This window comes from Diorhabda sublineata, chromosome 10, assembly GCF_026230105.1.
Source record: "Diorhabda sublineata isolate icDioSubl1.1 chromosome 10, icDioSubl1.1, whole genome shotgun sequence".
Classification (NCBI taxonomy): Eukaryota; Metazoa; Arthropoda; class Insecta; order Coleoptera; family Chrysomelidae; genus Diorhabda; species Diorhabda sublineata.
This window is the reverse complement of record NC_079483.1, coordinates 18,286,376-18,300,393: the sequence shown is the minus strand read 5'-3', so window position 1 is coordinate 18,300,393 and position 14,018 is coordinate 18,286,376. Positions and strand designations below refer to the sequence as shown.

The 14,018-nt window shown below is 31.8% G+C and overlaps 1 protein-coding gene across 15 annotated transcripts in view; it reads right to left on the bottom strand.

Moving 5' to 3' along the window:
- LOC130449254 (multidrug resistance-associated protein 1) overlaps positions 1 to 14,018 on the bottom strand; it is a 46,166-nt gene that overhangs the window by 27,443 nt on the left and 4,705 nt on the right. For 6 of the 15 annotated variants that reach the window (XM_056786948.1, XM_056786947.1, XM_056786946.1 and 3 more), the window contains exons 5-10: positions 13,402 to 13,595; positions 11,812 to 12,006; positions 11,119 to 11,752; positions 9,468 to 9,617; positions 1,372 to 1,456; positions 360 to 722 (exon numbers count right to left, since the gene is read on the bottom strand). In XM_056786948.1, coding sequence (XP_056642926.1) covers positions 360 to 722; positions 1,372 to 1,456; positions 9,468 to 9,617; positions 11,119 to 11,752; positions 11,812 to 12,006; positions 13,402 to 13,595 — 1,621 coding nt within the window. Of the gene's footprint in view, positions 1 to 359; positions 723 to 1,371; positions 1,457 to 7,993; positions 8,141 to 9,467; positions 9,618 to 11,118; positions 11,753 to 11,811; positions 12,007 to 13,401; positions 13,596 to 14,018 lie in introns of all 15 variants that reach the window. The other 9 variants (XM_056786950.1, XM_056786957.1, XM_056786954.1 and 6 more) reach the window with 3 other exon arrangements.

The window sequence follows — 14,018 nt, the reverse complement described above, 5'->3', positions numbered from 1 at the left end:
TCTATATAACTAATCAAAGTAAATATGGAGTCATTAGTTAATTTTGAGGTTTAGTTAACATTAATCCTTCTCAAATATTTAGAACTATTATTCAAATTATGCAAAAACATCATAGAAACAAATAAACATTGATTTTTATTGCCTTATCCATTAACTATGTCTTCTAAATAATTAATTAAGATGAATAACGAGTCATTAGTTAATTTCAATTTTCAGTTAACAGTCATTCCAAAATATATGATCGTTATAATGTGGTCCATATAAAACGTGATCTATTTGACTGCATCCCTTTAAGCGATTCGAGTTTCTATTAAAAAATTGAAAATAAAAAAAAACAAAAGCTAAATTGATAAATTAACCTTTTTCTCCAATTTCCGTCTTGTCTCCAGCGGGAAGCATATCAAAATCTGGTAGCAAAGCACACGCCTCGATAACATCATCGTACAAAGCCTGATCGTACGGTTTACCAAACAAAACGTTATCTTTGAGTGTGGCGTTTTGAATCCAAGCTTGTTGAGATACATACGCCACTTTTCCATACGAATTCACTCTACCAGATATTTTATCCATTTCTCCCAAAAATGCTGAGATCAAGCTCGATTTTCCGGATCCCACTGTTCCTACCACGGCTGTTAAAGTCTTTTTCCTTATGTTGATATTTATGTGTTTCAAAATTGGATCTTCTCCCCAAGAAAATGTTCCGTTTTCGATAGTTAATGGTTCTAAATCAAAAATATAAGTTACTCAGTACTACCAAAATAAAAAAAAAAATACAATTACAATATCTGGTCCTTCGAGCCGAACTGTTGAATTATATCCGGCTCGAAGGACCAGATATTGTAATTGTGTTATTTTATATTGCGGTGACTACAAACATAGACAGGACAGAAGCCATCAGAAATGTGATTCTGACCATCAAGGAAGCTCTCAAAGTACCAAGGTCTCATACCTCGAAGTTAATAATATGGAAATAATGAGTCTAGATTTCTGATCAAAAGGAATAAACAGATAAAATCGTTGAATAAACAAAAACAAACGGCTTTTATTGAACCAAAACCTTTTTATGATATAGAAAATTGGTACCAAGGGGAAAGAATTTCCAAAGAAAGAGAAAAAATGAACGAGAAACATTATTCCTGGACTAGATGACTCCAAAAAGCTATACTGGTTTTCTTAGGAAGCAACAGATGTGATTAGGATATTCGGTGGGAGTGCAGATTATACGTAGATGAAGAAGAAGATTCTAGAATGGGGAATCTGCAGGAAGCGAGCTGTAGATGTCCAAAAGGTTGAAATGTGATTTAATCCTGAAGAGAATATGTAATTTTTCTTCATCAAGGTACAAACTCGATGAATTTTTGTATAACTCACCTTCAGACGGTTCGTGTTGTACATTTTCCGGATCCAATTCTTCAGCGTTCATAAACTTGTTGATTCTCTTAACCGATACCCACGTCTATTAAAAAATAAATCGATGTTATTATTATGTAAAAACAAGTATTCGTTTTTGATACTTTGAGATAATGATGAAATTTTTTGAAAAAATTAATTAGTGATGATTCAATATATCTTTTTGAAAATTTGAGGTAAAGTCTGTTGAACAAAAAATTATTTTACGTTTCAAAATACTCTACATTAGCGTTGAGTAAAAATTTAGTGTCCAAATACATCAATTTTAATATATAATAAGCCGAAAACATCGAACTTAACCTCAAAATAAGAAATCTAACGCTAGTAGCAAATTGGAACACGTATAGCACGTGTGAGGTGACCCAGTACCGCACGTAGTTCTGTAATCTACATTGACGACGCAATGCGACCTGACACGACCCGCGCGAGCTCGCAGACACGTGTCCCGCCGTAGTTCAGTCATAGTTTGCTATGCTTCACGTGTAAGTGACTAGCAAGTCTATTCTAATATTTTTTTTTTCACGAAAAAATGACAGAAGAAATGTTAATAGAGACGGTAAGGGAACCAGACAGATTTACGATGTGAAAATGTTCTAGAACGACATAAATCGACGTATACCATTCGTAAAACGATCTAGAAGTATCTAAAATGTTCTAGAACGACAAAAATCGACGTATACCATTCGTAAAACGATCTAGAAGTATCTAAAATGTTCTAGAACGACATAAATCGACGTATACCATTCGTAAAACGATCTAGAAGTATCTAAAATGTTCTAGAACGACATAAATCGACAAATACCATTCGTAAAACGATCTATAAGTATCTAAAATGTTCTAGAACGACATAAATCGACGTATACCATTCGTAAATCGATCTAGAAGTATCTAAAATGTTCTAGAACGACATAAATCGACGTATACCATTCGTAAAACGATCTAGAAGTATCTAAAATGTTCTAGAACGACATAAATCGACAAATACCATTCGTAAAACGATCTATAAGTATCTAAAATGTTCTAGAACGACATAAATCGACGTATACCATTCGTAAATCGATCTAGAAGTATCTAAAATGTTCTAGAACGACATAAATCGACGTATACCATTCGTAAAACGATCTAGAAGTATCTAAAATGTTCTAGAACGACAAAAATCGACGTATACCATTCGTAAAACGATCTATAAGTATCTAAAATGTTCTAGAACGACAAAAATCGACGTATACCATTCGTAAAACGATCTAGAAGTATCTAAAATGTTCTAGAACGACAAAAATCGACGTATACCATTCGTAAAACGATCTAGAAGTATCTAAAATGTTCTAGAACGACATAAATCGACGTATACCATTCGTAAAACGATCTAGAAGTATCTAAAATGTTCTAGAACGACAAAAATCGACGTATACCATTAGTAAAACGATCTATAAGTATCTAAAATGTTCTAGAACGACAAAAATCGACGTATACCATTCGTAAAACGATCTAGAAGTATCTAAAATGTTCTATAACGACAAAAATCGACGTATACCATTCGTAAAACGATCTAGAAGTATCTAAAATGTTCTAGAACGACAAAAATCGACGTATACCATTCGTAAAACGATCTATAAGTATCTAAAATGTTCTAGAACGACATAAATCGATGTATACCATTCGTAAAACGATCTAGAAGTATCTAAAATGTTCTAGAACGACAAAAATCGACGTATACCATTCGTAAAACGATCTAGAAGTATCTAAAATGTTCTAGAACGACATAAATCGACGTATACCATTCGTAAAACGATCTAGAAGTATCTAAAATGTTCTAGAACGACATAAATCGACAAATACCATTCGTAAAACGATCTATAAGTATCTAAAATGTTCTAGAACGACATAAATCGACGTATACCATTCGTAAATCGATCTAGAAGTATCTAAAATGTTCTAGAACGACATAAATCGACGTATACCATTCGTAAAACGATCTAGAAGTATCTAAAATGTTCTAGAACGACAAAAATCGACGTATACCATTCGTAAAACGATCTATAAGTATCTAAAATGTTCTAGAACGACAAAAATCGACGTATACCATTCGTAAAACGATCTAGAAGTATCTAAAATGTTCTAGAACGACAAAAATCGACGTATACCATTCGTAAAACTATCTATAAGTATCTAAAATGTTCTAGAACGACATAAATCGACGTATACCATTCGTAAAACGATCTAGAAGTATCTAAAATGTTCTAGAACGACATAAATCGACGTATACCATTCGTAAAACGATCTAGAAGTATCTAAAATGTTCTAGAACGACAAAAATCGACGTATACCATTAGTAAAACGATCTATAAGTATCTAAAATGTTCTAGAACGACAAAAATCGACGTATACCATTCGTAAAACGATCTAGAAGTATCTAAAATGTTCTAGAACGACAAAAATCGACGTATACCATTCGTAAAACGATCTATAAGTATCTAAAATGTTCTAGAACGACATAAATCGATGTATACCATTCGTAAAACGATCTAGAAGTATCTAAAATATTCTAGAACGACATAAATCGACGTATACCATTCGTAAAACGATCTAGAAGTATCTAAAATGTTCTAGAACGACAAAAATCGACGTATACCATTCGTAAAACGATCTAGAAGTATCTAAAATGTTCTAGAACGACAAAAATCGACGTATACCATTCGTAAAACTATCTATAAGTATCTAAAATGTTCTAGAACGACATAAATCGACGTATACCATTCGTAAAACGATCTAGAAGTATCTAAAATGTTCTAGAACGACATAAATCGACGTATACCATTCGTAAAACGATCTAGAAGTATCTAAAATGTTCTAGAACGACAAAAATCGACGTATACCATTAGTAAAACGATCTATAAGTATCTAAAATGTTCTAGAACGACAAAAATCGACGTATACCATTCGTAAAACGATCTAGAAGTATCTAAAATGTTCTATAACGACAAAAATCGACGTATACCATTCGTAAAACGATCTAGAAGTATCTAAAATGTTCTAGAACGACAAAAATCGACGTATACCATTCGTAAAACGATCTATAAGTATCTAAAATGTTCTAGAACGACATAAATCGATGTATACCATTCGTAAAACGATCTAGAAGTATCTAAAATGTTCTAGAACGACAAAAATCGACGTATACCATTCGTAAAACGATCTAGAAGTATCTAAAATGTTCTAGAACGACATAAATCGACGTATACCATTCGTATAACGATCTAGAAGTATCTAAAATGTTCTAGAACGACATAAATCGACAAATACCATTCGTAAAACGATCTATAAGTATCTAAAATGTTCTAGAACGACATAAATCGACGTATACCATTCGTAAATCGATCTAGAAGTATCTAAAATGTTCTAGAACGACATAAATCGACGTATACCATTCGTAAAACGATCTAGAAGTATCTAAAATGTTCTAGAACGACAAAAATCGACGTATACCATTCGTAAAACGATCTAGAAGTATCTAAAATGTTCTAGAACGACATAAATCGACAAATACCATTCGTAAAACGATCTATAAGTATCTAAAATGTTCTAGAACGACATAAATCGACGTATACCATTCGTAAATCGATCTAGAAGTATCTAAAATGTTCTAGAACGACATAAATCGACGTATACCGTTCGTAAAACGATCTAGAAGTATCTAAAATGTTCTAGAACGACAAAAATCGACGTATACCATTCGTAAAACGATCTATAAGTATCTAAAATGTTCTAGAACGACAAAAATCGACGTATACCATTCGTAAAACGATCTAGAAGTATCTAAAATGTTCTAGAACGACATAAATCGACGTATACCATTCGTAAAACGATCTAGAAGTATCTAAAATGTTCTAGAACGACAAAAATCGACGTATACCATTCGTAAATCGATCTAGAAGTATCTAAAATGTTCTAGAACGACATAAATCGACGTATACCATTCGTAAAACGATCTAGAAGTATCTAAAATGTTCTAGAACGACAAAAATCGACGTATACCATTCGTAAAACGATCTATAAGTATCTAAAATGTTCTAGAACGACAAAAATCGACGTATACCATTCGTAAAACGATCTAGAAGTATCTAAAATGTTCTAGAACGACATAAATCGACGTATACCATTCGTAAAACGATCTAGAAGTATCTAAAATGTTCTAGAACGACATAAATCGACGTATACCATTCGTAAAACGATCTAGAAGTATCTAAAATGTTCTAGAACGACAAAAATCGACGTATACCATTAGTAAAACGATCTATAAGTATCTAAAATGTTCTAGAACGAAAAAAATCGACGTATACCATTCGTAAAACGATCTAGAAGTATCTAAAATGTTCTATAACGACATAAATCGACGTATACCATTCGTAAAACGATCTAGAAGTATCTAAAATGTTCTAGAACGACAAAAATCGACGTATACCATTCGTAAAACGATCTATAAGTATCTAAAATGTTCTAGAACGACATAAATCGATGTATACCATTAGTAAAACGATCTATAAGTATCTAAAATGTTCTAGAACGACAAAAATCGACGTATACCATTCGTAAAACGATCTATAAGTATCTAAAATGTTCTAGAACGACATAAATCGACGTATACCATTCGTAAAACGATCTAGAAGTATCTAAAATGTTCTAGAACGACATAAATCGACGTATACCATTCGTAAAACGATCTAGAAGTATCTAAAATGTTCTAGAACGACAAAAATCGACGTATACCATTCGTAAAACGATCTAGAAGTATCTAAAATGTTCTAGAACGACATAAATCGACGTATACCATTCGTAAAACGATCTAGAAGTATCTAAAATGTTCTAGAACGAAAAAAATCGACGTATACCATTCGTAAAACGATCTAGAAGTATCTAAAATGTTCTATAACGACATAAATCGACGTATACCATTCGTAAAACGATCTAGAAGTATCTAAAATGTTCTAGAACGACATAAATCGACGTATACCATTCGTAAAACGATCTAGAAGTATCTAAAATGTTCTAGAACGACAAAAATCGACGTATACCATTCGTAAAACGATCTAGAAGTATCTAAAATGTTCTAGAACGACATAAATCGACGTATACCATTCGTAAAACGATCTAGAAGTATCTAAAATGCTCTAGAACGGCAAAAATCGACGTATACCATTCGTAAAACGATCTAGAAGTATCTAAAATGTTCTAGAACGACAAAAATCGACGTATACCATTCGTAAAACGATCTAGAAGTATCTAAAATGTTCTAGAACGACATAAATCGACGTATATCATTCGTAAAACGATCTAGAAGTATCTAAAATGTTCTAGAACGACAAAAATCGACGTATACCATTAGTAAAACGATCTATAAGTATCTAAAATGTTCTAGAACGACAAAAATCGACGTATACCATTCGTAAAACGATCTATAAGTATCTAAAATGTTCTAGAACGACATAAATCGACGTATACCATTCGTAAAACGATCTAGAAGTATCTAAAATGTTCTAGAACGACATAAATCGACGTATACCATTCGTAAAACGATCTAGAAGTATCTAAAATGTTCTAGAACGACATAAATCGACGTATACCATTCGTAAAACGATCTAGAAGTATCTAAAATGTTCTAGAACGACATAAATCGACGTATACCATTCGTAAAACGATCTAGAAGTATCTAAAATGTTCCAGATCGATAAATTAGGTCTCTAAAATTGTTGATTATTGGAAGACGAAACTGAAGAATCGTATTTGGGATGCATCATCCATCATCCAAGTGTTTTGATCGATTGTCAAAAATGTCGGACATTTTTTGATGCCAACTGCCAATTTAAATCCAAACCCCACCGTTTTTTTTTATTTGGAAACACGTGTCTCAATATGCTGATCGCCACGCATGTACGAATCGTGTCACGTGCTATACATCAAAACATTTCAAAATGGCGATGTGACGTTAGTACTAATGCGGCGCATTGTTCGGGTTATTATAAGTTATATTTTAATTGGAGCTATGATGAAATATTATTCGCGAATTGGATAGTCTCCATTTTAACTGTAATTTTTCAATACTCAATACTTGTAGTTTTAGATATAACCTTTAATTTTTTTTTAGGTTTGAACTAAGATATATTTCAATCATTTATTGATGTTTAATAGTGATTGAGTAGTTCCAGCGACAATTTTTAGACCTCCAAGCTTTTTTTGAACAATTTTTCAATATTTTACTCAACTATTAACATTCATAATGCTTTTTTTATCAAAAACCATGTTCTAATAACACAGAACAAAAAAATCACAAATTGTACATTGATAAAATTCTAACATAGAAGGTATGAGCTCAAAAAAATAGTTCGTGGTCATATCTATCCATCACACCAAGTAGTTATCGATCAATGATGCTATTATGTTTTTCTAGAACCCATTAGAATATTTTTTGATGCTAAAAAAATCAAATTACACTTTAATTTTGCTGGGGAGAATAAACGTTGCCTGAGTATCTGTACACCGGAACTACTTTCAACCGAAGAAAAAAAATATGATCCTGTTTTCTTACTTGAACTAAATTTGATAACATCATGGGTAACATGCTGAGCGGAAATCTTATGATATTGAATAGAGAAATAGAAACATAGGCTTTATTCGCATCTAATACGTTACGTTCATCCACCAAAACGTAGGTAGCGAAAGTGACTAGAGAAACCTAAAGCAATTGTTAAAAAAAATAAAAATTAATATTAGTAACGCCACCATAAATATAAAAAAGTTTGGTTTTCAACGAGTCACACATGAGTAAATTTCATAATTTTGATATTTTCAATTGGAATTTGCTTAAAAATGAACAAAAATCCTTTTGGGACATTTTTCTTCCACTAAAATTATCAAATATCAATATCAAAATACAAAATTCGCTCATGTTACAAGAACTTATAAATATTGTAACAATAGGTTGTTCTATTGGTTAAAATATTCTTCTTTCCCTCCTGTAACATAACCTTTACTAGACTAGAATCGATTCAATTAAATATTCTGACATCTGCTAAACTAGAATCGATTCAATTAAATATTTTGACATCTCCTAGACTAGAATCGATTCAATTAAATATTTTGACATCTCCTAGACTAGAATCGATTTAATTAAATATTTTGACATCTGCTAGACTAGAATCGATTCAATTAAATATTTTGACATCTCCTAGACTAGAATCGATTCAATTAAATATTTTGACATCTCCTAGACTAGAATCGATTCAATTAAATATTTTGACATCTCCTAGACTAGAATCGATTCAATTAAATATTTTGACATCTGCTAGACTAGAATCGATTCAATTAAATATTTTGACATCTGCTAGACTAGAATCGATTCAATTAAATATTTTGACATCTCCTAGACTAGAATCGATTCAATTAAATATTTTGACTTCTGCTAGACTAGAATCGATTCAATTAAATATTTTGACTTCTCCTAGACTAGAATCGATTCAATTAAATATTTTGACATCTGCTAGACTAGAATCGATTCAATTAAATATTTTGACATCTGCTAGACTAGAATCGATTCAATTAAATATTTTGACATCTCCTAGACTAGAATCGATTCAATTAAATATTTTGACTTCTGCTAGACTAGAATCGATTCAATTAAATATTTTGACTTCTCCTAGACTAGAATCGATTCAATTAAATATTTTGACATCTGCTAGACTAGAATCGATTCAATTAAATATTTTGACATCTGCTAGACTAGAATCGATTCAATTAAATATTCTGACATCTAGACTGTTTCGAAAATCGATTCGGTTACAAAAACCGCACACTATAGAAGGAAATAAAGTAAACGGAATTAAGAAAAAACGCGGATATTATAAAACCCCCTGTATGTTACAATATTTGTCGTTGTAAGCAAAAGAGATGATTTCTAAAACCCTTTTTTTTTGTATATTAATTTATGAGGTGAAAGATTGAGTCTGTTAAGAGATTTTGAAACGTCTTCGCATGCTCTTCTCCATGGTCGTGTTTTTGTTTACCTCTACTGTGTAAACCAGCAGCATAGGCAGAAGGGCCAACGGCATTCCTACTATAGAGAATAATGCCATGGATTTGAATACTTTCTCTACGGTCAAAACATTGTTCACCGGATCACTAAAGATGTAGGTTATGAATGTAACCAACGTCACCTAAATTGATGGTTAAATTAAAATAATCGAACATAACTTGATATATAAAAATAAGAAAATTAGGATTTTAGCAACATCTTCTTTTTTAAGTTTGCAGCTACAGCATCTGTAAACCAAACAACATTAACTGCATTATGAAACATTTGAAATTTCCACTTTTCCATACAATCGGATGATGAGAAACCAGAGTGAGAAATCAATGAGTACTAAATCTGGTTAATATAACCACTGAGTTAATAATTTCTTGTTTTTGATAGTCAAAAACTTCCATTGGAACATCACTGGCTTGTATATTTCCTAATTCAACATTTGTATGGCTGGTGTATCCAAAGAAAATAGTAAATGCGTTTCTACTCAGAACTAGATATCTTCAGAACCCTTTCGATACGATTGAATGTCATGCTATCCGAATGAGAAGTCACTGATTGATAAATCTGGTTAAATCGGTTCTTGTTCTCATTTTTTTTTTAATTAAAACTTCATATACAGCAACTGATAAATAAATTATTGCATACCAACTGTTGCTAAATCATCTAATTGATAATTTTCATGGCTAATATTCATAAAGGAAGTACCAAACTGATGCATGTACCTTTGGAGTACTTTCCACATAATTAAATATCAAGGTATCCAAATTAAAAGTCACTGAGTGATAAATCTGGCTATTAAGGGTGCAGAATCGATTATTTTCCATATTTTTTCAACAAAAACTCTATATACAGCAACTGACAGAAAAATTATTGCATACCAACCAGAATCTACTGTTGCCTGAATTGATAATTTCCACGATTAATATTAGTCGTCGTCGATAATTCCTTGTTTTTGGTTGTTACAAACTTCAGTTAGAGCATTAACTGCTGGTATATTCTTTGAGTCAACATTTTTATGGCTGATGTATTCAAAAAAAGTACCAAACATGTTTTTACTGTAAGCCAGGTACCTTCAGGACACTTTCAGCCCAATTGAACGCCAAGGTATCCATGTGATAGTCAACGAGTGATAAATCTGGTTAATATTGGTAGCAAATCATTATTCTTTATTTCCGCTAACCAAAAACTTCAATTACAGCACCAGGTAAACAAATTGCAGCACACCAACCAACTTCAACTGTTAATATATTTACTAATTGAATATTTTTGTGGATGATTTTTCCAAAAATGGAAACAATAATTCGTACTGGAACAGCAATCGCTTTTCCTTTAAGATCCAGGTACTTTTTGGGCACTTTCCACATAATTAATTGTAAAGGTACCAGAAAGAGAAGTCAAAGGGTACTAAATCTGGTGAATATGGTTGTGGAAAACTTCAGTTGGAGCATGAATAGTTTATAGATTCTCTATTCGATGATTTGTATGTCTAATTTTTCCAAATATAAATTCAAAATTTTCTCCTGGAACATAACCATACTTTTGTTAGTTTATTCTATGTGTACAAATATTTTTCTTCCTTCCTATTAGTGTAATTAGAATAAATATTAATTAATTAAAAATGTGGTACCTACCAAAAATGGAGCACATGACCAGATAAATGAAGTACCGGCGTTCAAATAGGCGGTCTGTTTCAAAACATTAATCTCCTTGTTTCTAATTTTCAACACCTGATCTTCGAAACTTGGTTCCCAAGCGTACAATTTCAAAACCTTGATACCGTTCAATATTTCATTCATCAATTTGACCCTTTCATCTTTATTCTTCATTTGCTTAACTTGCAATTTCTTGATTTTATTGGCGATGAAGCCGTTAATCGGAATCAAAATGATCATAACTGCCAAACCGGCTAATACCGAAGGTCCTAGTTCCTTCCACAAGAAATAAAGGGAAAGGCAGATCTGTAAGGGCGCCGACCAAATCATATTTAAATAACCGATGAGATCCATGAATTTTTGAGCGTCAACAGCCATTAGATTTACTATTTCACCGACTGTACTTTCTTTTCTAGCGCTGTTCGATATTCTCAAAGCTTTTTTATATATAGTCGATACTAAAACCGTACGTATCCTCATTCCTACCACGAACATCCTGTTGAAATATTGAGCTAAAAAAAGAGTCTGAACCGTAGCTGTTACTAGAAGTAAAACTGCGTAAAAGTATCCCTTCCAAGCTTCTTGTTTAAATTTGGTATAAGAAATAAGTAGACTAGAAAAAAAGAAACGATTTTTTTTATCGGTCCCCTTCGTCGAAACTACAACTCTTACCCTAAAATCTGAGGGCTAGCGAACGTCAAAAGATCCTGAACTAACTTCAACAACGCACCAAACAAATATACGGGACCAAAACATTTAAACAGCGCCGGTAGAATGGACGCCTGCTTCTTTTTCTTGCTGCTAATAAAATCCACACTAGCTGAATCCGGTTTGAATTTAGCGTGGGCAACTTGGCTTGGTGAGGTACTGAAAATTTCATACTTTTCGTGAAATTCGGAATTTTTTTACGCCAAAATCACAAGGCTCTAGATAATTTTTAAAGCGAAAGCAACTAATCGTACCACAGCCAGAAGCACAAGCTACCACAAAAATAAATTACAAGATGAAAACATAAACAAAGCAATAATTAATATAGCAATATATTGATTTTGAGTAAAATTAAATGCAAAAGCAAACTACAAAAGCACATAAAACCGACAACACCATACTTTAGTTGATCTATTAATAAATATATACAGTGCGGGGGTAAAAACATTTTGTTCCCATACAAAATAGATTAAAACTCAAAAATATAATTTGATTATATGAAATTATGATGAACCTCTTTAAATAAAAGGTAGTTTTAGACAGATTCATTATGTGAATGTTATAAAACTAAAAGCAAAAAGACATCAAAGCAATAAAAACAGAAGAAGAGAATAGAAGTAGACCTACAAAATGTACCATAACCTATAAAGAATAGATAAAGCAAAAAGCACAGTTTTTGGCAGAATTTTTGAATATTGTCATTATTTTGAAACCATAACACAACTATTTAGATTCGATAGAAAAATATCTTTAGATTACAATAAACTGTGATGGAACAATTGCATTTAGACGTTCCAGAATGATTCAGAGAGTTTCATCCACTGGATGGCATAAGTAGTCAATAAAAGTCGACAAGATTGACATGGAAGAAGACATTAGAATAGAAGCATATGCACAACATGTTCCATAATCTATAAGGAACAATAGATAAAGCAAAAATCACAGTTTTTGGCAGTATTTTTGAATTATAGTCATTATTTTGAGACCGTAACTAAATAGATTCAACATAAAAATATCTTTGGAATACATTAAACTGTATAATAACCAAAAATATGAGTCCAAAATGATGATATTCTCATTTTTTATTCCCAAAATCAATTTTATTTTGATTTAATTGTATATAGATACAATAATTGAAGAAACAGGATGAACTTTCAAAAATATCATTGAAAATAAAGACACAGAGAGATTTACTATAAAATTAATGATTCTAAATAACTTTTATTTGATGATACATAAGACTTTGACTGCTACGAAATATATTATAATTAACCACACCTAAAAGATTTTTATTACATAATTCAATTAAGAAATTTTTTTATAAGATTAAATAAAATTATGAAAATTACTTAGATAGGTTAGTGAATGTGTTAAATCAACTTTGATATAAATAAAATTGAACAATACAGTCGATTTAATGACAATTTCCTCCATAAGACAGCACCGATATGAAATTGAAGAAAAAACTCTGGAAACTTTTTTTCTTTCTATTTGATGTATGGGCTAACAATTTACCACCACACTTTATTTTCACGAAACAAAATTACTAAATACCTTTCGCATTTTCTCAAAGTTTGCTGCCAACATTTTTCAAACACCGGCACTAGTTCTCTCGAACTATCTTGAACGTTAATATCCCACAAATCACTAGTTTCCAATGGTTTCCTGAAACCCTTCCATGCCAAAGGATCGAACCAGGAAAATAACAAACGAGACAGGAAACTAGCGGTTTCTTCTGGACATGGATTCTAAAAAAAAAATAATGAAGTAACGATTAAGTGAGGTATAAACAATCTATTGACATTCCTCCTCTATCCAGTTCCTCTGAAACTAGTAATTCTTTTATTCCAGATACTTTAATACAATTTAAAAGGTTAAGTAATGTACAACATCTTTTTCCACTGTTTTTCAGGGATAACTCACCCCTGAAAGTCACAACTATGTGCTGGAGGCACCACGCATTAAATTTGTGGATAATGCCTCTCAAGCAAGGAGCCACAAGTTCATCTGCAGATGCTAGCAAATACTTTATAGATGATTTGTTATTTGGGAAAACAAAACTGTGATTAATGACATTTTTAATAATAATATTTTTCCACTTATTTATCTTGTCTATTGAAGCTTCAATTTCCATTTATTATCACTGTTAAATCTCTTAGTGCTTTAATACA